This window comes from Haliaeetus albicilla, chromosome 26 (assembly GCF_947461875.1).
Source record: "Haliaeetus albicilla chromosome 26, bHalAlb1.1, whole genome shotgun sequence".
NCBI classification, from domain to species: Eukaryota; Metazoa; Chordata; class Aves; order Accipitriformes; family Accipitridae; genus Haliaeetus; species Haliaeetus albicilla.
The window spans coordinates 21,133,105-21,155,106 of record NC_091508.1 but is presented as its reverse complement, the minus strand read 5'-3'; the positions used below and the strand labels follow the sequence as shown (position 1 = coordinate 21,155,106).

At 37.5% G+C, this 22,002-nt stretch overlaps 1 protein-coding gene across 3 annotated transcripts in view; it reads right to left on the bottom strand.

Moving 5' to 3' along the window:
- The window catches only part of RABGAP1 (RAB GTPase activating protein 1), a 75,507-nt gene that overhangs the window by 42,239 nt on the left and 11,266 nt on the right, over positions 1 to 22,002 (bottom strand). For all 3 annotated transcript variants that reach the window (XM_069771237.1, XM_069771239.1, XM_069771238.1), the window contains exons 3-13: positions 19,455 to 19,689; positions 18,703 to 18,907; positions 17,893 to 18,067; positions 17,385 to 17,542; positions 13,672 to 13,782; positions 12,484 to 12,550; positions 10,914 to 11,016; positions 9,541 to 9,710; positions 6,606 to 6,780; positions 4,762 to 4,855; positions 1,667 to 1,817 (exon numbers count right to left, since the gene is read on the bottom strand). In XM_069771237.1, coding sequence (XP_069627338.1) covers positions 1,667 to 1,817; positions 4,762 to 4,855; positions 6,606 to 6,780; positions 9,541 to 9,710; positions 10,914 to 11,016; positions 12,484 to 12,550; positions 13,672 to 13,782; positions 17,385 to 17,542; positions 17,893 to 18,067; positions 18,703 to 18,907; positions 19,455 to 19,689 — 1,644 coding nt within the window. The remainder of the gene's footprint in view (positions 1 to 1,666; positions 1,818 to 4,761; positions 4,856 to 6,605; positions 6,781 to 9,540; positions 9,711 to 10,913; positions 11,017 to 12,483; positions 12,551 to 13,671; positions 13,783 to 17,384; positions 17,543 to 17,892; positions 18,068 to 18,702; positions 18,908 to 19,454; positions 19,690 to 22,002) is intronic.

Below are 22,002 nucleotides of genomic sequence, written 5' to 3'. Positions count from 1 at the left end.
GTCCCAGCCCATTTTCATATTTAAGTCAGAACAAGGCAAACAGCCACAGCTGTGGTCTAATACGGCACTTCCAGATTACAGGAGACTTCACTTTCATTTGCTCGAGCTGGTTATTGTAGCATGCTGGTAGTATACTACAGACCTCATATGACTACAGCTGAGCCTGAAAATGGTCATTCAGTACTCATTTTCTTTCATTGTTTAACTTCTTAACTAGTTTCCACGCTGAATGACCACTGCAGGTATAGCCAGTCCTTTTGCTGCAGAACACAGTGCTGGATCAGCCCACTCTGCCTTTTACTTGCACTCTAGGGATGCTTCCAACACATTAGATCCAGGTTATTTCCTTCATCTCTGCCAAGTGTAAATGAGTGGAAAGGTTCACAGATTTAAAAATGAAATGTTACACTGTTCCTTTCTAGTTCACAAAGATAGTAGCAGTACATGTCACCAACTGTGCCACAAAGATATCATCTTTTCCATTCTGATACCAAAACATTGAAACAGAGAAACAAGTGACACTGTCAGCTACTCACTAGGCAATTAAAATAACACAACAGGATAACTGTGATACACTCCTTGCCAGACCACTCAACCTCCATGTTATTTGTATGATTTATTCACCATAAAATCCAAGTTATAGCTCTACAATGCATGTTCCAATATTAAGGAATTCAGATCAAGTTTCTTCAATAAGTATGTGAAAGTATTTATGGCAGAACATTTTTAGCTAATCTAACATGATTCATTCAAACCACGTAGGATCCTTCCTGCGTGATTCCAGCAGAAACTGAATTTAATTTCAGAAGCCCTCTTGCCCTCAGAATAAGGTCTTTAATTGCTCCTTGCGAATCTGTGCCATCAGAACATAGATATACAAAGGCTGATTCAGTTGTTTTGCCTTTTTAACTAGTGAATAATTAATTTCTCTTATATATGTACTAAAGTTGCATCATTAATAATTTCTAATATAGTCCTTCTAGACTTGCATGTTTGATGAAGGCAGTAAAATACAATGTATCTATACAGACAATGGTCAAATCCAAATCAACACATCAGTTCTCTGAATAAGGAAGTGACATTTCATTTTGTGACCCATTTTTTACTCAAGAACCTTGAGAAACACCAAATCATGTCTGCATATATGAATTCTTATTTTCTTTTTACACATTACTGAGGTCAGTATTCAAGATGAGAAGTTAAAAAACTGCTGTCTAGTGCAAAAATGTCCAAAGTGTTCTGTTTTTTCTATCAAAAAAGGCAGCGATTTCAACTAGCGTTGGATTTTTAGCATAAATGTTAAGACAATACAGCGAAATTCAGCTTTCATTCAGGAAAGCCAAACAAGCAAAGGAAATGAGCTCCCTGAATCTCTGTCAATTATGAAAGCAATTAATAGAATACTAATTTTTTTACAAACTAACTCAGAACTCATCTGAGTGAAACAGAAGTAGGACTATTAAAAAGAAGGCACTAAAGATAATGCCACAACTAGCACCGCATGTTAGGGGTTTTTGTTGGAGGGAGGACTGAACTGTACTCACTAGTTGATACACTACATTCAGATACACTCGTGAACCTTTAAGCAAGAGGGTACACACAGTCTCTGTATTTCCATTCCTTAAGAGATGGGGGGGCGGGGAGGAAATGAAAAAAAGCATTCTACCTTTGTGATGAGAATTCGGTACTTCTCCACCAGGTGATCGTTATTATGACACCCTGCCAGCAACTGCCACACTTCTCCTCTTAGGGCCTCAGGGACACCACTTCTCACCAATGCTGACAATGTCTTTGGCCTCACACTCAAATTGAGGTGCCTGGGTGTAGATGAAGGCATTGTTACTATTATCCAAATACAAATAAATGAGTACATGAGCAACAACTGATGTGTAACATCAAACATGTCAAATGACAGGAATTTCAAGACAGTCCATATGTTGCCAGAGTAAGTGAAATTCAAGTTATGAAAAACAACAGATTTGGAAAAGCGCTTTCCAAACTATTTCCTTGATTTCCATTAAATTTAAATATAATATAAATATATAAAATACTCAACAAACCAAAACACTCCAGCAAAAACTAGAACTGGAGGACAGACAGCACACCATACGATTCCAAGCTCAGAGGATTACACCAAAACAAGAATTAGTTTGCAGAAGCATATACTGCTCTCTAGACTTCCTACACCCAAGCAGGCAGGTAACCTTCTAGGTGAGGGAGGGAGAGAAGGCAGGCAAACAGAGCTATAAAAAAAAAAAATCTCACATGGTTATCTATCTACATCCATGCATTTAAGCAGCTTCCACTGTACAAGCTAGTCCCATCTAAACAGTTTTTTCAAGTGAGACCGGTGACAGCTCATAAATTACAGCACTGCAAGTTGTAAAAACTAAACCTACACATAATTTATGCAGCTACAGAAAGTTAAGCTGAACAGTCCATTCGTGGCTTATACATAAAATCCCCCAAAGACAGAGGCCTTAAATCAAAGAAATTACAATTTTTCTGCAGTTACTAAAAAACAAGCTTCTAGATAAAATGATTAAGAAGACTGATAGACAAAGCCAGGCAAAAAGCCTGAACTTATGTCATATTGATCGCATTATCTTCTTAACAATACACTGGTAGTTAATAATGTTTGTTAACAGTCTAACAGATAGGTGGATGATGATTTTACACAGACTGGGACTCCTTGTTGCCCTTCTCCAGCCTACAGTGTTCCAACACAGTAATCTGGAGACGAGCAATGCGGACATTTAAATCAGTATATATTGCACAGAACCTACGACCATAATGTCTTCCTTCGCTTTGCTTTCTCTAAACAAAATCAACTATAATAAAAATAATACTTATATAAGAGTTACATTTGTATCTACATACAGTCATATCTATAGACTTATATATCATATATTTATAGAGCATTTATTATACCTTTATAATATATAAATATTTATATATATATTATATAAAATACTTGTTATATTCAAAATACTCGAATTCTTTGTAAAGTCCTATACAACTGCTTTGCCTTAATCTTGGATCAGAATAAGTACAACATTAGTTCCAATGAATACAGCCATGAACTGTAAGGCTGTAGACTAAAAGCCACACACTACGAGATTCTTCCAAAGTATTTGAAATGAGAAAGTTGTGTGACTCAGCAGTTACGAATTATGAGCCAAATATTATTTGGAAATCACAAAATACCAATGCATATTTAATTACTACACAAATCTAATTACAGGATTCTACAAAACTAGCATGAAACTACCTGAAATCTGATTTTTATGATTTTCAATCCTCTTATGTTAAAAGCTCAAGGATCATCACTTCCAAATACTCGTTTTTAGTTAAGAAGGAAAGCCCTTTAACACATATTAAAGTTGTTGCCAGCATTAGCACAGAAGCACTTCATATCCTCTTAGAGCTGCCAAAACATTTTCAATAGGAGTCAGGTGGCTTAATTATCTTTGAGTCCTTGGAAGAATTACAAAAAAATTCAAGTTGAAAGAAACCTTCTCACAGCAGCAGATGCATAGAGCTCATCTGTTAAAGATGTTTCTACAAGTCTAGGAGAGGGAGGGAAAAGGGATCATATATCATTTTACCATAGCCTTCCCCTTCTTACGAATGTGTCCATTTCTGATGTCCGCTATCTTACCAAGTTAGTGCAATACATTAGTGCAAAACCAAACTGGAAGTAAAAGTACTTACTCAAATAAGTACTAAGTAATTGCAGAAAATAAAAAAATAATGCTAAATGGTTACAACCTTAATTTAAAGAGAATCCTGGCTAAGTGGTCACATCAATACTTTTCCTCAGCTAAAGTGCATGACTTATTCTAATCTCTGCTGTCCTACTCCTTAGATCTAACATTCTATACAGATCTTTGATTTGCTGTACATCCCTTGCGCTGCACCTCTAACATTAGGAAGCAGAAGGCAACAACCAAAGCCAGAGTCAAAATGTAGCATATTTGAGCTCAATCTGATGTTGTGCCTGTCATCCCCCTTTGTGGAAAAAAAAACCCCAAAACTGAATTTTGCAACAATCGGCATCACTTTCTTCTAACTGCTCAGGCTACTTCAAGATGAATAAAAGATCCTTCATGAAAGGAGGACAGGTGTTGCATTAGCAACATGACTGTCAAGAAACACTCTTCTTGTAAACTGGCATTTTCTAGGAAAAAAAACCAGAAGAGCTCATGCACTTCCTTCTTGGCAGGCTCTGGAGCCATCTTCCTTTAGACAACGGAGGAAAAGCATCTTCGCTATCCAAGTACAAATCTCCCATATTCTTAAGCTACAGTTACTAAGATATGACAGCTGCAAGAAAAATTGGCTGTGAACTACATCAGAATTACAAAGAGGAATGGAAGTGATCTATGCAAAATAAAGACAAAGGGCTGTATTTTCTTTATACTACTTAGTTTAGGTTTTTCTTTAATAAAATCCCAGTGAAACTCACAGATAGCCAAAATACACATGCTAAGAGAGAACCACCTAAAGACACAGCACAAGTGAATTTCTACACAGTATTTAAGCATGCACTCAGAAATGAAAATACTTAAAACACCCTCTGAAGAAATCAGAAAACACAAAGCCAGAGAATAAGGGGTGTTGTGGGGATGATAGAGGACTAAATTCATACTAATCTCATCTCAGCTGGCTTCCGGAAATAACAAAAACTCCAAGCAGAAGGAGCAAACAGAATGAGAGTATTCAGAATTGTAATTTTCAGAATGTGATTTTGCCACTTACCATTTGGACAGCAGCTCTCCCCACGTCTCAAGAATTTTTTCTGCACACTCTTTGGAAACATCTCCAGAACCACTTAAAAGTGGTTCGTCGTTGTCTGCCAACAGAATAGAGGAGATGCTATGAGATCAACAGCCATTACTCTACCTTTACAGATTTAAATGTCGCTCTCTTAACCGTATCAGCGTGTGGCACAAGAACTCCCTCTCATTTGCGGTGCAGTGCTTGGGCGCTCAACGCAGAGAAGGCAGAAGTATACTCTTCTCAGAGGCGCGCAGTGATGTAACACGAGGCAGAAGACAAGCAGCAACATGTGAAATTCTGGTTAAAAATCAGGAAAACAATTTACCATGAGGGTGGCCAAACTGATAAAAGGGCCCAGAGAGGTTGTGGAACCTTCATCATTGGAGACTGTCAAAACACAACAGGACAAGGCCTTGAACAATCTAGCTGGCTGGATTCACACTGAGTGGGAGGCACAATTACTCCAGAGGTCCCTTCCCACTGAAGTAATTCTATTCTTCTACCTCAAACTTTTGGAAGGCTACAAAAATTCTCAAAGAGCACAACTTTCTGTATGTGAAAAGCTACAATACTGTAAAAGCAAAAAAGACAATAAAATCAACATGGTTCCACCAAGCAGCTGCAGACTTGGCATGTTGTTGCAGATCCATGAAAGTCCACGTGGTATTTTACTTTTAAATGTTTTGTACTTTTACTTCGAAAGCTACTACTCTTTGGTAACTTCCTTGGCTTAAATTAAACAGCTTTTTGAATGAAACACATTAAATGCGGTGGAGGGGGAGGATTAGCATAATCACAGTAACTCTTTTTGAAACCAATACTAACTGATGTACTCCCAGATATTTTTAAACACTTACAGCAAGTATCATATACAAAACCTACATTTCATTGATACAGTAGCCAACATTGGTTTTGCAGTAATGAGGAAATATATTCTTTTTCATTAAATCTATGCTTTCTGAACTGACACCTGAACTTGTCAGCAAACTCTTGCAACAATGCAAGTCATATCAACTGTAAACAAAATATAGGTATATTCCTGGTCTAGAAAAGAATACCACTGTGGTTTAGCGTAGTGGCTAGAGATTGCTAATGAATAACACTTTGCAAAGGAGTTAATTTTCAAACCAGCTATCCCCTCCTTCCCCTCCCCACCAAGAAGGGAAATTAAAGCACAGAAGTGAAACAATTCACTCAAGGCCACATAGAAGGCCAGTGGAAAAAGTGAAAAAGCAGAAACCCAAGTCATCTACATTTCAGCTCAGAGCTGTAAGGCCAGATGTTTATATAGTCAGAACTAGTCCATATTTTGGTTTAAGAGAATTTTTTAAAAGCAGAAAAAAGATCTTGAAAAAGCATTAAGTTTCAAGCTGGGCAGGTCCTGGTATAGTTTTATGTATTACAGATGTCTATACCCGCCCCTTCACTAAAATATGCTGCTTGCTTTTATTTCCAAATAATATCACCTTCTCATTTGTACTCTCAAATCTGTTCACAGCTGCTCGAGGAGGGGCAGAAGCTACATGATAATCCCAAATTTTTAGCAGCCTCTTTTCACATTGTTCCAAATATATCATACTGGGGGCTTCAAGAGGCCTGGGCTGAGAAAAGTAGAGACACAAAAGTGTCACACAAGGGAGAGGCTGATCCAGAATGCGAGGGTACTGGTTATCGAATACTCACAGCATTAAAGCAAGGAAAAAAAAAAATAAAATTCAGTAGGCCAGATTCTGACTGGAAAGGATTTGACATGTTTCATAACTATGTTATTTATCAACTGCCCATTCTTTCCAAGTATACAAAGCATACAATCCACTTCTTACCTTCCTCTTCATCATCCTCTGGAGGAGAAGGAATCATCGAGCCCTGTGACCCAGACTGGGGCAGACGAAGAGAGGGGCTTGCTGTAGTTTTTCTTCTCTCCCTTTCTGACTCACTTTCTAGGCACACAACTTCATATAACGTGTCCGAGTTATTCTTTCTGTCCTTTTGCTTTATCTAGGAAACAAGTTTCATTTTACTGAGAAAAGCTATACAAATGCCTAGATTAATTCATAAGGTTCTACCTTCTCTTTTTGGAATAGGGGAGCTGAGAAGCAATTTTCATCACATGCTACAGTGAGGAATGTTCAACCCTTGCAGCACACTTAATGCATAGTACAGGCCTGCAAGTGTTTCTACCCCTAATGCCCTAGAAAAATCTGTAAGCATACTGCACCCAAAAGGAACAAGTATCTGTAACAGATAGAGCAGAAGTGACGTTGGGGTCTGCCATGCATAGGTAGCTCATCTTTTCAACTGTAAGTGGACTGGACACAAATGCATAGATCTTTAAAGCTGTAAATGCATCTGTCCAACAAACGGTCTAAGAGAGGAAGGTTCCTTAACACGAAGCAACTCTGCCTTTATTTAAAGATTAGTGGAAAATTAAAAACAAACCTTTAAAATTATGTGTAATTTATTTCTTTAACTTTCTGGGGATACTGATGGTGGCAAAAGGAGAGTTTTAATAAAAATTATTTGGATCTCTTTTCCCACCATGACAATTGTCTTTAGAGATGCTTCCAAGTCATGTATGTGTGTATACATTGCTGCAGGAACACAAATTGTTGAGTCCCAAAGTCTATTACATGGCTCTGTTTTCTCCTTAATTTTCAATGCTTTGATACCTTCCTTTCCTTTAAAGGAAGATTTTTCTTTGTGAAGTGGTTCTAAAATTTTAATACAGTCTAAGGATTTGGAACTTTTTTTTCATAAATGAATAAAAATAGAGAGTAGAAAAGGAAAGGTGAAGAAAAGAGGGAAATAAGATTTATAATTATACTCTACACTAAGCTCCTAGTGCTCAAATTTATCCTTTGGAGTATTAAAAATGAAGAGAAATACATCAAAACTAAAAATGACTAAATCACTAAATGTAATCTGAGCAAATAAAATCCCTCTGCTTCCACCATTTCCGAATAAAGAAACACTGCCAAAGTAAGATAAGCCAATTCTACACAGCTGTATTTTTAATAGGCTAATCATGACTCCATAGAAATAGGTTTCCCTTCCAGGCTTATCAGGCAGTACATTCTATATTTGTTGCATCCACTATGAATTTTGATAATCTTCCATTAGTAAACACTGGAAGTTGGATAACCTGACAGTGCCTGTGGAAAAAAGAGAGTTAGCTAAGATAAGTCACAATGCCTGTGAATTTGCTAAGACAAAAGATACAGAATTAGCTAAGTAAGATAAGCTTCCTTTAAACTGCCAAATAGAAAAGGCACCTTTTGGAGGTTGTAGAATATTTATAGCCCAACAGCCTTAACTGTTCAACATTTCCATGCTCCACCTCAAAAATATCCTAAGTAAAAAGACTGATCTCATCCATGAAGAATTTTTCCACCTTAAATTTTGAAGGAAGTTCTAAAGGAAAGTTTCCAAAATGTTTATTCATATTTTACATAAAAAATACAACATACACAAAAAAGAATCCGTAGTGAACCTCATCTTTGTTACTACCAAGATGCCATTATTTGCGAGCACCTTAAGAAAAGTGCAAAAAGAACTAAAAGACTCGTTATTTAATTCAAAACCTCTTTAAAAAGAACACTTATCAAGAAATCAGGACTCCAACCTTGCTTTTTTGGGCTGCACCCAGAATTATAAAACCTTAAGAGAGGACATACATCCACATTGTTATTTGCTTCTATATATTTCCATTGCTTTAAACAGGACTTTAATTTCAGAACAATAATTTCTAAAGCAGGAGAACAGCTACTTCAAGTACATCATCTCTTTAGTGACTTGGACCTTCAACTTTCCAGCCTTATTTTGAGACTAAGTTATTGCCTTGTACTGCTATTATGAATATCCTGGACAGAAATAATCCTTTCCTTTTTAGTAGATAGGGTAAAAAAGTAAGTTGGAAAAAACAGTAAAAGTTTTTAACAAGTTCTGGGGATTTTTTTGTGGTTCCTTGGGTCTTTTTTTTCCCCCAGGGCAAACTTGGGGTATGTTTGAAATCTCTGCTTCCAACCATGTACAAGGGGGAAAACAGCCTTTCACAAAGAATAATTTTTTTTCTCATTTCAGGTGGATGTTTGCTCATCTAAAAAAAATAATAAAATATATTGGATTTGTATGATAAAATCAATTTAGTGACATATCAGATAGCATGTCACCAGGATTATATCAAAGCCTTTTTTTTCTCTTAACCCTTAATTTTACATACTTACCCTACTATACCCTTATGCAAGCAACTCTCAGCATAGCCCCTGTTTGCAGATAAATACTCTGTTCCTTTTATTTCTGTGGTTTGGCTGGAAAATCCGTAAGCCTCTATGTAACTTTGCAGCCTCATCAAAGCTATCAAAATTTGCTTTGGAATGAGAACATCCAGCTTTTAATGGGAACTTTAGATAGCCAGCAACAATTAGCATAATGAAGGATAGCTTTTCTAAAATTGAAGAGCGTTTATTATACTACTATGATTCAGGAGTAAAATGCTGAAATATGAACGTTATATTAGTAAAGATTTTACCAATCATAGGGAGAAAAAGCCACAGTGAAATTCTGATCTGCCAACAGGCACTAATAACTACAATTTATCTTTACCTTCAATGCATTTGCATTTATTCAGCATTGTACCATAAACCTACCTCTCAAGTCTTGAAACAATATAACTGACTGTGCCACAGTTATATTTGAAAAACAACCTTGCCAAATCCCAAATTAACTGTAGATTTTATTTATTTATTTTTTAATAAATACCTGTTTCAATTTTAGAAAGAAATTTTCAGTAGAGCTACGTTTGCTGAAGGGCCAGAACAATCTCTCGTTAGGTGAGCAAACTCTGACTTTAGTCTCCAGAATGAATCGAACAGGTTCCTGAACCTCAGTTATCACCAAATCCACAGCGGTAGTCATGAACAGTACTTTATCTAGAGAGAAAAATCAAAGCAATAGTATTAAAAGAAATATTTCAAACAAAATATTCCATAACCTCTTTCCTAGTAACATGAAAGAACAAATGAAACTTTTTTGCAGAATTCAATTTTTTCCCTAATGTAACATCTCAAAACCCTAGAAGTTTCAAAATACGAAAATAAGATGACTATGCACTATCCACTAGAGAGTAAGGAAACTTAAGTCTTCAAGCCAAGAAAATGTTCTTGTTAAAGAGAATAAAAATTTTGCTTTTCAAGATCCCACTGAAAAGTATCAAAAATCTTCATTAAACATTATAAAGGATCTGTATACTTAACTCCACAGTGAAGATCTCTTGCCATCTAGCCTAATTACATTTTAGTTGGGTTTTGTTACTTAAGTCCCACCACATTAAAGGTAGCATTTAAGACCATCTCAGCTGTGAGATTCAGAAAATTGACTATACAGTATGATGCTCCAAACGGAGGCAACTGGACTCAGTGACCTATCAGATCTCTTCTGGTACTAAATGATAAATTGTGTCCTTTAGGTAGGATGGCATTCAATCTAGCAGCAGACTGCACCCACCTGCACCCAGCAGCAGACTTTTGTGACTTTGCCCAGTCAATTTCTATTAACTTCCCCAACCTTTGGCATACAACTGTGACAATAGATTGAAAAGATGATAATTCAGCTGACATCTTAAAAGAAGTAATGACAGATCTGTTTCAGGACTGAAGAGAGCAATGCAGCATCAGCTATTTTCAGATTACAGTTGGGAGTGTTTTACTTTCATTTTCATAGGTACAGGAATCCTTCTTTTTTAATTAAAAACTTGGATTCAGAAAAATCTGAGCTGACCACAGAAACTAAGCAAAGAAGAGACCTGCAATAGCCATTTAGTGCAATTCTCAATGGGATTCTTAAGAAGCTCTAATTGTGCACAAAGCATCTGCATCCTGTCCCCAACCTACACAGCCTCCTACTGGGATACAGTCATTCTTACAAGGTATTTTTACTGAACGCAGGAGCTTTCTTCTAGCCTTCTATTTTGTTTAGATGTTTATGTTACATCTGGCATCCTACTTTCTGAGAATATATCCCATACTATGAAGGTCTTTTTGTAGGATTCATCTTAAAAGAAAAGAGAATTGATCCAATGCCCACTATGTAAGTCATTCGCCCTGGCTAGGGATAACATCTGGCAAAGTTCATACCTTTTGGTGTTTCTTCATTTACAAACTGGAAGTGTGGAGATTTTTGATTCCAGCTCCCAGTGATCACGTATGATTTCCCATCAGAACTTTTACCCATGGACTCCTGGAAACAAGGTAAGTTTATGTATTTTTATTTAAATTAAAGAAATCTCTACATTATGAAGTCTCAGCCCCATAAAACAGCTACTACACTGGCAAGAGAAGGGCAAGCGTCTGAAGTCCATGTGACACAGTCCTGTAACAGAGATCATCTCTGAAGAAAAGAATAGAGTTCCCATGCAATCTTTGGTGTCCTTGCTGATAGCATAAAAATGCCAAATAATACTAATTGTTATATATGTATGTGGTATGAATGTCTGTCTAGTGAGACCTGAAGACCAATAGCTCATTTTGGAGGTGGCCATTTGACAGCAATTTTCAGCTCACACAGGTGTAGGTGAGATCACAGCCAAGTACTTGGAAAGACAGGACTCCAAGCTGCAGAAGCTTTGCTTTTTTGTTGCTGTTTGGGAAAAAGAAAAAAAAAAACCCAAAACCCAAAGCCACACACAAAACAAAAAAAAACCACCAAAAAAACCCCACCCAACCCCAAACCACAAAACCCCACTAAAACCAGAAAAAACAAACCAAAAAAAGAGAAACACCTGCCTGAGTGGTAAAGCATTTAAACATATAAGGCTTTAATCATAAACTTCGGGGATGTAGTTCATTGCCTCTAATACAAGAAAACAAACTAAATCAGAACGCTCTCTTACAAACTGCTGAACTTGTAAACTTGGCATATGTTTCACATTAACATACCTTCTACTTCACTATGTTTTAATACACCAGATGTTTTATTTTATCCTAAGTAGTTATTTTATATAATAAATTTTACTCTAAAATATCCTGAGATCCAGCTTTATTCAGCAAACAAAACACAAGTTATTCAGCTATTAAGAACCAAGTCAATATTTTATCTTTAGGGTTCAGTGTGTCTGTCTACCTACCAGCCTTATTTTCTGGGCCCGGTAAAAAGCAAAATTATTCATGTAGTATTGGACCTTTTTGGGTACTCACTACTGTAACAAGCATGTACTTCATAAATACTAGCAAGTTTGTTTTCACAACACACTTGTGAGGTCAGATGATGTCTTTCATCATTTTATAGATGGAGAAGTGAGTCATAAAAGTGCCCACTAATTCTCAGTGTTATGTTTGAAGCCGCTTAAGCCTCAATTTTTACAGTGATAAGTATGCTATAAAACTTTTTATGTTCAAAGCACAGCTCTTTAATACTCAGCGCTTCCAAAAATAAGGCTCCATTTTTCTTATTTCAGGCCCCTAACTGACAACAGTCATGACAGACTGCAAAATTGGGCAACTCCCTTGACCAAGCATCAGGTCATGTTCTACCTCTGTAGGAGGCAGGAATTCAACCCAGTTTCCCAGGGCCTCAACCTCAATAGCATAAGCAACAGCATCAATCCCCACCAACAAGTGTATATAAGCATCTAAATCTTTTCTGTCTATCCGGAGATCACACACAATCGTTATCAAAATTATTACTGAATTTTGTTAAGATCCTTACCAAATCTAAAAGGTGCATGTCACCGCTCCGAACATCTTTCCCACGGCTAAGGAGAAGGCCAAAACATCTGCAAAACCAGGCAAAAAATTAAATGGCAAAATTTAGACTTACTCATAAACAAACCACTAACATTCCTTACCTAAATATTTGCTGTCATACATCACAAGCAGCCCATGAATCCAATAACAAATGTCAACAAACCTTGACATTTGAAAGCAGCATCAAGTATGTCAAGCAAAACAATGTCAAGCCAATATTAAGTGTCAAGCAAGATTTCATAAGCATATTTAGAATATGATTTTACCCTGCCTACAGTAGCCTGGAAAGTTGTTCAATTATCTTTGTTTACAAGACAGTGTAATATAGACACTGCTAACAAGGGTTCCTTATCCCACAGGACAACTTAGACTGCATTCTTCTTCCCTTCTTTTCTTTTTTTGAGACATATTTGCATAGAATTTACCCTTTGATACAGACAAGAATCAAGAAATTCCAAATAAAGTGCAACGACTTGTCTTTTATGTTTTCATTTTGCAAAGACTTTTGGCCCACACAGGTATATTCCACTTCATCCTCTGCTTTACCACACTGTCCCGCATTTCATTTCAGACTGCAAAGGCTGGCAGAAGCTGCATCTTTTCTCTGTAGTATGAGCAGCACTAAACTTCATCAATAGTTAAAAACTGCTAGTTTATTTCTAAGCAGTGGAAGATTTGAAGTCTGAGCTCCCCCCTTCCCTCAGAGACACTTCATATTCTAGAATTCCAGACTGTGGCAGCTTCAAAGCGTACATACAACAATATTGTCAGATGCAACAGAGATTAAATGAAAGCAGATTGAAATAACTCAGTCACTGATTATAGCCTCAGCATTTAAGACAAACTGGCCACTGAAAATAAAAGCAGTATGTTTTTTAAAAAAGATTTTTAAATGGGTATTTAGAGGGGATGCAACCACTGATTCCACAGCCAGATCTGTGCAAGATCGGACTGCGCCTGTATTGTGCCCCCTGCCACACACATGCTGAAACAAGTCAATGTGATCTTCTGCACAATCCCACTTGACAGAGGTGTGGCACTGAATTACACAAATGGAGTATTAATAGAACAATTACTAATCTGCTGCCTCAGAGGAAAGAACACAAAACATCAAAACAGATAAAGAATTTTTAAAAATTTATGAAATTACCTCTCAATAGCAAGTTCTTTATTAGTTGTCTGTTGGACGTAAATCACTATCTTCTTATCAATTCCTTGGCGGAGTTTAAAGCATTGCCTGTCCTTGTCTTTGGGAACCGCACTGTTATTTACCAGGAAAGGAAAAAAAAAAAAACAAAACAACAAACCTCAGAGCGTCATTTATCTGTATTCCTTGCATGTATCAAAACCAGCAAGAGACACTTGGTGAAGCCAGCTTTTTACACAAAAGCACTCAAGACCTTTCTTCCTTGCACACTGCAATCATTAACATGAAAGAAATGGTAACATGATTACGTGATGTTATTTTACCATCATTAGGTGAAAACCAAGGACACTTAGTTTGCAGAATAAAACCCATGATTTTATACTGTGTGGCTTAGTGTTGTTAGACTTCCATCAGCATTTCAAGAAAGTTTCTAAATATTGATTCCTCACGTAACATGCATGTATTATTTGTTAAGCAATTACTTATAAGAAACTGCATATTGCTTGCTTTCACAAGGGAGGTGATTGCTGGGGCACATGATAAGCCAACAAGCCAAGAAAGTGCACCAATCTTTAGACTATTTTCCTTATTTTTTCTCCAGAGCACCCCTTCTCCTAAATGCTGCAAAAAGAGGGGATAGTGTGGTGGAAAAACCTAGAATTACACTTCAATGCCAATACACACGCTAAAGTTTTACCATCAATATTCCCTGTTGAGCAGCACAGTTACATTAAATACTGGATAAATTGAGACTGTTGGGTTTTGACTTTCTTTTTAAGTCAATCGCATGTTCACTTTTCTCTTGGATATAAAAATAATCTTTATTTTATTTCAGACTTTCAAACCATGCATTGTTACCCCCAGAAGTTGCAAAATGGACGGTGGAGTATTGCCCATAGTTTAACACCTCAAACAAAACTTGGGTTTATTTTCTGACAGTGGGTGCTTACCCAGGCCAGGGAATAACAGACTGCCTTTAACTGTCAGCAGGAGTTTTGTCTCCAGGGTCAGGACAGTGGATTTACATACTTAGAGCCAGTACATGCCATCAGACCCCATTTCCCCAGCATGACAGAAATGCACTACTAGTGACCCAGAGTGACAAGTGAAGGTAGATGAGCCAAGACAGGGTCAGGTACTCAGAGACTGAGTACATGGAAAGCGTTCTCTCAACTTCCAGGTGAGTATGGGTCTGCACGCGAAGGGTCTTACGAGGATTAACATCAAACTGATAAAGTTTGCTATTTGAACTAAAACCTGTACTGTATGCCCAATGTAGGTAGGATTCTGCTTAGCTGGAGGCAAAAATCCACTTTTCTTCACCTTGTACAGAGTAGGTACATAGCTTTTAAACAAATGCCCTGTTCCGCTCCTAATGCAGCTGTATTTTTGTGGCTGACAAGATCTTTAGATACATCTCCATAGCAAAGGCTGAGGTTCAGCCTACAGTCCATGCTGACATACCCGTGCTGGCTAGGACTGAAACAGTTCTTACCAGCACAGCTTCTGGAAACCACGTAAGCATCAAATCCTAGGCTGGCTTACACTACCCTGCACTGCTGTGGCTATGCTGACATTAGCACCAAGCCAGCAAGACTGAACTTCACCTGGCATATCCCCGTGTGCTGCAGCCACGATTCTGCCCGCCGTGCACCTCAGCAGCCGCTGCTGCATCCAAGCCTAAGAGCCGTCAGTATCTTTTCAGGCTCAGGCCCTAAGCTAAATCATTTTTCAGTTTCAACACTTGAGCAGTCCTTTGGAGTGCTGAATAACTACTGGATTATTAAATGGGATTTATTCACTCAATAAATAAAACTAGAGCTGGATTTAAAACCCAGAAGAGAAACATCTCTGAAGCTGTGGCTAGGAGCCAAAGTGCTCAACAAGTCAGAGTATTTGGCACACATGCTGTACTGAAATAAAGACACTCCAGCAATTACAGAACACTATAAATGGTTATATAAAACATCTAAAGGCACTGGGTATAGGCTAAGCAGAAAAATAACTTTTTAGCATAAACTAAAAAAGGTCTTTTTAGAAACCAAGGTTATCCACCATCAGACTTAACATGAAAACAGCATTAGCCAATACAATGTGAAAAGCTGCTCTAATACTCTCACCCTACACTACCACTTGCTAATAACACCTGGTTCGGGGGGGGGGGGGGGGGGGGGGGGGAGGAAAAATTAAATTAAATTTTGAGAACTCAGTCAGAAAACAGAACCCGTTAGAAACAGAGGCAAGCTCTGTTAGTAAATCTTTTTTCATATTGATAAAGAAACACTACAGATCAGAACAGGTGAGTATTTTAATGAAACAGATCACAGCAAAACCAAGGAGAACTAATGATGATCTTTGAGAACAAAGCTGAATTCTGCCTTCTTTTCTGCTTTCAATAACTAATACAGAGGTCAATCCTAAGAAATCACAGGGAAATGGGTATAGATGAAGGATTTATCCTTCATATTCTTAAAATGCATAATGTAACTAGAAGTTGCAATCACAAGGGGGAAAATAAGGAAAGCTGGGTTTTCACTAGGCTAAAAATAACATCATGTCTACATAGGCAATGTCATTCAAGAAATTTACCTTTCCTGGGCAGCACTGGAAGATTTCAGCCTGAACTATGCAACTCCAGTAATTACCAAAGCACTATCATGTAAAGAGGAAGAAGCCCAGCATGTATGATTTGTTCTATTACACTCTGCTCTCAAACGTCGCTAGAGAATTCTCTCTGTTCAACATATTTTAAGAAAGATTAAATTGAATTTATCCCATTCATGGAGCAAAATCAAACCTAATGACCAAAGTTAAAATGCAAAGTGGTCTTTATGTTCCTATATAGTTACCTTCTGCCTCTACACAAACATCTTTCCTATGACTGTAAGTAAACAACTATTCAAGAAAGGGTTTTAAACAACATTGTTGAATTCTAGACACTTGCTGATCACAAATTCATAATCGTATGGTTGTTTTCTGATACTGGGTTGCATACAGAGCCATATCTCTGGAGCAAAAAAACACATTATGGACAACTACACCTTTATTTAGTTCTGGAACAGCAATGTGGGAACAAGTCTGAGATCTTGATCATCAAGCTCTCAGCTGATGAAGCAGTAATAACCCTGTACTAGGTCTTAAAAGTAAATGTATCTTGTGACAAACAGATTTGGCTGAATGCTTCTCTGGAGAGTAACTTATCTTTTTGGGATCAGCAAAATTATATTAAAAATTTAGGTTTTCAGAGTTTCTAATTTTCTCTGCTTTCTTTCATGAGACTTTATTAAAAATATGCACCCTTATGCCTCCTGCACTAATTCACACATCCTCAGCACCTTTGAAAACCTGGCCGAAAACGTGCACAACTCTGGATATGAGAGCACAGTCACAATGATGCATTTTCAGCTTCAGCAGCAATTCAGCTGAAAACAACTTAAAACACATTGCACAGGAAAGGGTTTAAAGACAAAAGAAAAATACAAACTATGAGAAGCACTTTGCAGGTAGCACCAGGATCAGTTCAACAACAAAGATGAAATAGTCCAGAGGGACATCACTGTTTTACTTCCCAAAAATGTTTATGTCTGGGATTCATTTAAACTAGAACAGGAAACTTTCAAAAAGGGAATTTAGCGACCACCTCAGACTCACACTCTTTATTCACTCGCTTTCCAACAGAACCAGATGCTGCACACACAGGAATGAAGAATCTATACCTGAAATAACCTTTCCCATCATCTTCTTTGATTTCCAATGACACGGAGAAGGTGAAAATATCACTGTCTGGAGTCTGTGGGGTGGCAATGGCTGAGAGCGGAGTTTGTTTGGCAGAACGACGGAAGGCAGTGGCAAAGCTGTACAGTATTCGGCTCACCTGTGTTTAGACAGCACCAAAGAAAGATCAGAAAGCCACAGACATACAGAATGCATCGGCTGAAACCTACCTGAATTTTCACTAAAGAATAAAATGAGAAGTAACTGTACAAAAATAATTCAGCTTTAGCATCTAATTAACTGGTTTTCTACGCTTCTTAAAAGGATAAACTATTAAACATGCATTCTTATTTCATACCTAAGGTTTCTATAATTATCTTAACTTGGGGTAGAAAAAAGCCAAAAGTGATGAATTACATTACTTCTAACGTGCCTGAAATACTTCAATTTCATATCAGTAATAACATTTACATGTACATAATTATCATTTAACAAAAAGATTCAACTTACAGCCTCTTGGATTTCACATCGGAAGACATGAATCCTGAAGAGTTCTGCATTGTAGTGGCTTTCAGTGAAAGCAAAGCAATCACTTTCAGGGGTTCCATCATGCCCTCGTACACAGAAAAGGATTTTATAGATTGGATAATTTGCTATTTCTGTGTTCGTCTGAGGATCTAAAAGTCTGTTAAATGAGAGAAAGAGGAAAAAAACCCCAAAGCTTGCACCTTCAGAACAATTATTTCAGCCAGATATTAACTTGCAAGCTTTAACAATGTCATAGCTACAGACGAAAGTACATCACAAAGAAACTAGCTCCTGACTGTCATTTACTGCAAAACTTGACCAGAGTAATTATATATAAATTGAACAGCATAAAAAGGAACAATGCAACAGACATTTCCACCAATAATTTCCCCATAGTTTTCAGGGCTTAGCCTTCAAAAGCTACACTAATACGCAGCAATGGATAGCCTCATCCCTGTTAAGCCTTGTGTATCAGCCATTTTCCAGCCCTACAAACTAAACACTTTCCAGGCTATTTCCAAAGTCTTCAGCAATAACCACTCCCACTATGGCTTTGGGGACACCTTGGATCATCATAGTATTTCATACTGATCCTTGAACGTAAAATGTCTTTGGCAAACAAATTCAAAGCATCACTTTTCTCAGATCTCTTTAAAACCCACATTTTCCACTAAACAAAATCCCAAGTTGCTCATGTCTCCTCCCAGGTAAACTGGTAGCTTGTTTCCTTTGCTAAAAGGAAATAAGATTAAATGTACACAGTCATGGAGTACACCTGAGCGAGCTTCATACCTCACTGTTCCTTCAGAGACATTAGGCACTGACAGAGTCACATCTAAAGAAATCTGGCACTGGCTTCGTAAGATGGACATCATTCTGAGGGCTTCCACTTCACTCCGGGGAGCATTCACAGAGGCACAACCTAAGTAGGTGAGCTTGCTAAACACCACGCTGTCCTCATCTGTCATAGGTGTAAAAGGGCTCAAATCCTCACAGTCTAGGGTGAGACACAAAGTGGAACATAAGAAGCAAGACAAGGTATATGTAAGAAAATTATCAGAGATTGACTCATCTCTAACTAAATGACAAAAGCAATCAAGAAACACATTATAGAAAGTCAGGTCAGGACAAAATACTATAGGAAAACCCTGCCTGAAAGTGAGCTGCTGATGGCAGAGAGCAACTCAGCTATCCCAACTCTACAACCAGTTCACTCAGAGGGCTTCTTTTAAATATAAGAGTCCATTGATTTTCATTACAGCAATTAGATGCATAGACGAGCTAAAGAGACTAAAATTTTATACAGCCAGGTAAGAAATCAGAGTACCTCTCAAGGCTAGTACAGCAAGTGTCTTCAGAAGAGAGGACAGTTCAGCATATGTTAACTCTTGCATCACATAACCTGGCTTTTACTGCACTAGTTGATTAAAATGGGAGAAATGGGGAAAGGTTGGTGGACACACCTGTACATAAATTCTCCTTCCTTTCCCCATAAAAAGCTAGCTCATAAGATACCACCAGGCATTCCACATTTTCTTTCTAACCTCCCTCAGATGGTTTCACTGGCAAACTCATTTCTGGTTTCTGGAGTCCTGCCACCGACACTGGGTTAATGGTAGAGGATGCTGAAGCTTCAAGGACAACAGGTTCTTCCCCATCTCCATCAGTTCTAACTTCTTCTCCATGGTCCCGGTCACTTGACTGATCCTCCATGGGTGGGTCCATCAGCACGTCTTCAAGCTCCCTTTGCAGCTGCTGTTCGCTTCCATTCCCCACAATCTAAGAGCCACAAACAGAGTTGGGACACAAAAAAACTGTTTGAATGAAAAAAAAAAAAACAAACACACCCCTCAGGCACAGGGTCATTCATATGGCTTTTTCTGCCAACCAAAGCAGCAGTTAATAAATTTAACCTAGTTACAACTGTAAACACAAACTGCAATGTGCAAATGCTCACCAGTATGGGTTATATCCTCCCTACTTTAACAAATTAACAAGCTCAAAGCAGGAATTTTCTAGCACTGGAAAAAGTAAGGAGATTACTTTCAAACTAGTCTTTAATCACCAACTACAAAGACTAGCTTATGACAGAAGAAACTTACAGATGTCCACAGTACAGTGGTCTATAATAATTCTCAGAATAGTACCAGAAAGGGCCAAATATAATTAAATATGCTACGTGGTTCACGGGTAAGACAGCAAGTCTTCACAGAAGCGAAGAATCTGGAACAGGATTATGCCATCATGCTGAGGACAAGAGGTAGTGTTGTTTTATTTCTTAACACTCACCTACAGCCTGACTTTGCACTCATTGAAGTAAACATGAAAGCATGAAGCAACCTAAATGGTGCGAAATTAGGTTCTAAGCTAAAAAGAGAATGAAGACATTAATTTCAGGAAACTTAGATACTGTATCTAAGGAAACTCTTTGTCCATTCCTCTGCAATTAATAGGCAAGTGACTGATGCTTTACATAGTTTAGAAATTAAGCACAGAAATGGAGTTTACAGAAGTATTTTACCAGATGGCAGTCAGAGAAAGGTACTTGATTCCATCACTTCAGCTGCTGCTGGTTACTATTGTCTCAACTCTATGAGCTGGTTATTATCATCTCAACCCTACGAGCAGATATGCATTTCTATATCCTTACATCTCTGTAAGCTTACCGACTTAAGACGCTACATGCCAGCTAATAAAATCCAAATTGTGCAACTACCCCAAGTTCTTAAAAAGAGTGTAAAAGAAATCTTATTAAAGAAAATTTTCTTTTTTTTAAATCTGTAAAACAAGACAGTAAAGAAAGGAAGCGGTTAAAAACAGGAGGAAGAATACAGAGCAGACAGAAATCTGCCCATAACACAATCTCAGTATTGAAGCAAATTCCATCTGCCTCAAAAGTAGCATCTCACAGTAGAAAATTATATTATCTTGAAAGTACCTGAAGCAATGGCCAAGGTTCTCACATTTCAACAGTAAATAAATCAACCTGAAGTCCAGTTAAGATTGCTGAAATAACACTGGAACAGATAACAGAACACCTTCATGCACATGGATGAGCTTTGCAATGAATTAAATATACTATGAGCAAAACATCAGATGTCACTTAGATATTTGTATGTGCATTTCCACCAGGCATGTCTCGGGAGTAATTACAGCAAGATTAGAGGTTTCTCAGTCAAGTCAGAATTCTGACATATGGTCATTTCCATCGCATCCCCAAAGACGAACTTGTCAGTTCAGAGGGAAAAAGAAGAAACATGAAGTTTACTTACTGTCTTCTCTTTTACACTCAGACCTACAATCTCCAAATAATCATCTGTATCTGAAGCCTCTATCTATGTTGCATTAAAGGTGTAAATTGCATATTAGTTTTCTGGTGAAAAGTACCTATTTAATATACAAGAATATTAACAAAAGAACAGAAACTGGAATTACTCTAGAATAGAGCAGAATACAATTACTTTAAAAGAAGAAAAGTCCCAGATCCCGGTTCTTCAGAAGAAAGTAGGCAAAAAAATGAAATTCACAGGTAGAGGAAAAAAAAAACAAAACAACAAGCACACAAGATCCTAGAGGCAGGAGGGACATAAAAAGTAATAACCTGGTGACTGTTTTACTACAGAATCTAAACAACAACAACAAAAATCTGTCAGATGTTTATGCTCTTGAAACTTATGCTCAAACAGAAAGTAATTTTTAGGTATGGGTTAGAATACATTGATGTGCTAGCTAGGATCATCTGCCAGGAGCGGGACAGTAACTGCCTCACTCAGCTGTACATCCATAGAAGTATCAGTAACCTGTAACTAGTTACAGGAATTCACAGATTTGCATTTTCCTCCCAATAATTCTAGTATTCATTTGCATGATTCATGGAAGCAATGAAAAATCTTGCACAAGCATGTGGTCATCAAAGGCATAATCCTTTTAAGTATCAAGTTTATTATTCATGCCTTTGCAGGCGTTCGTCAGAAAGATGATGATGATGATGATGGAAGATGCACCATGTTACTTTACTGTACACAGTTTATATGTTTTGCAAGAAAATGTAATGAATCAATCATAATGTCCTGCCAGCCTTGTTAAAGCCTG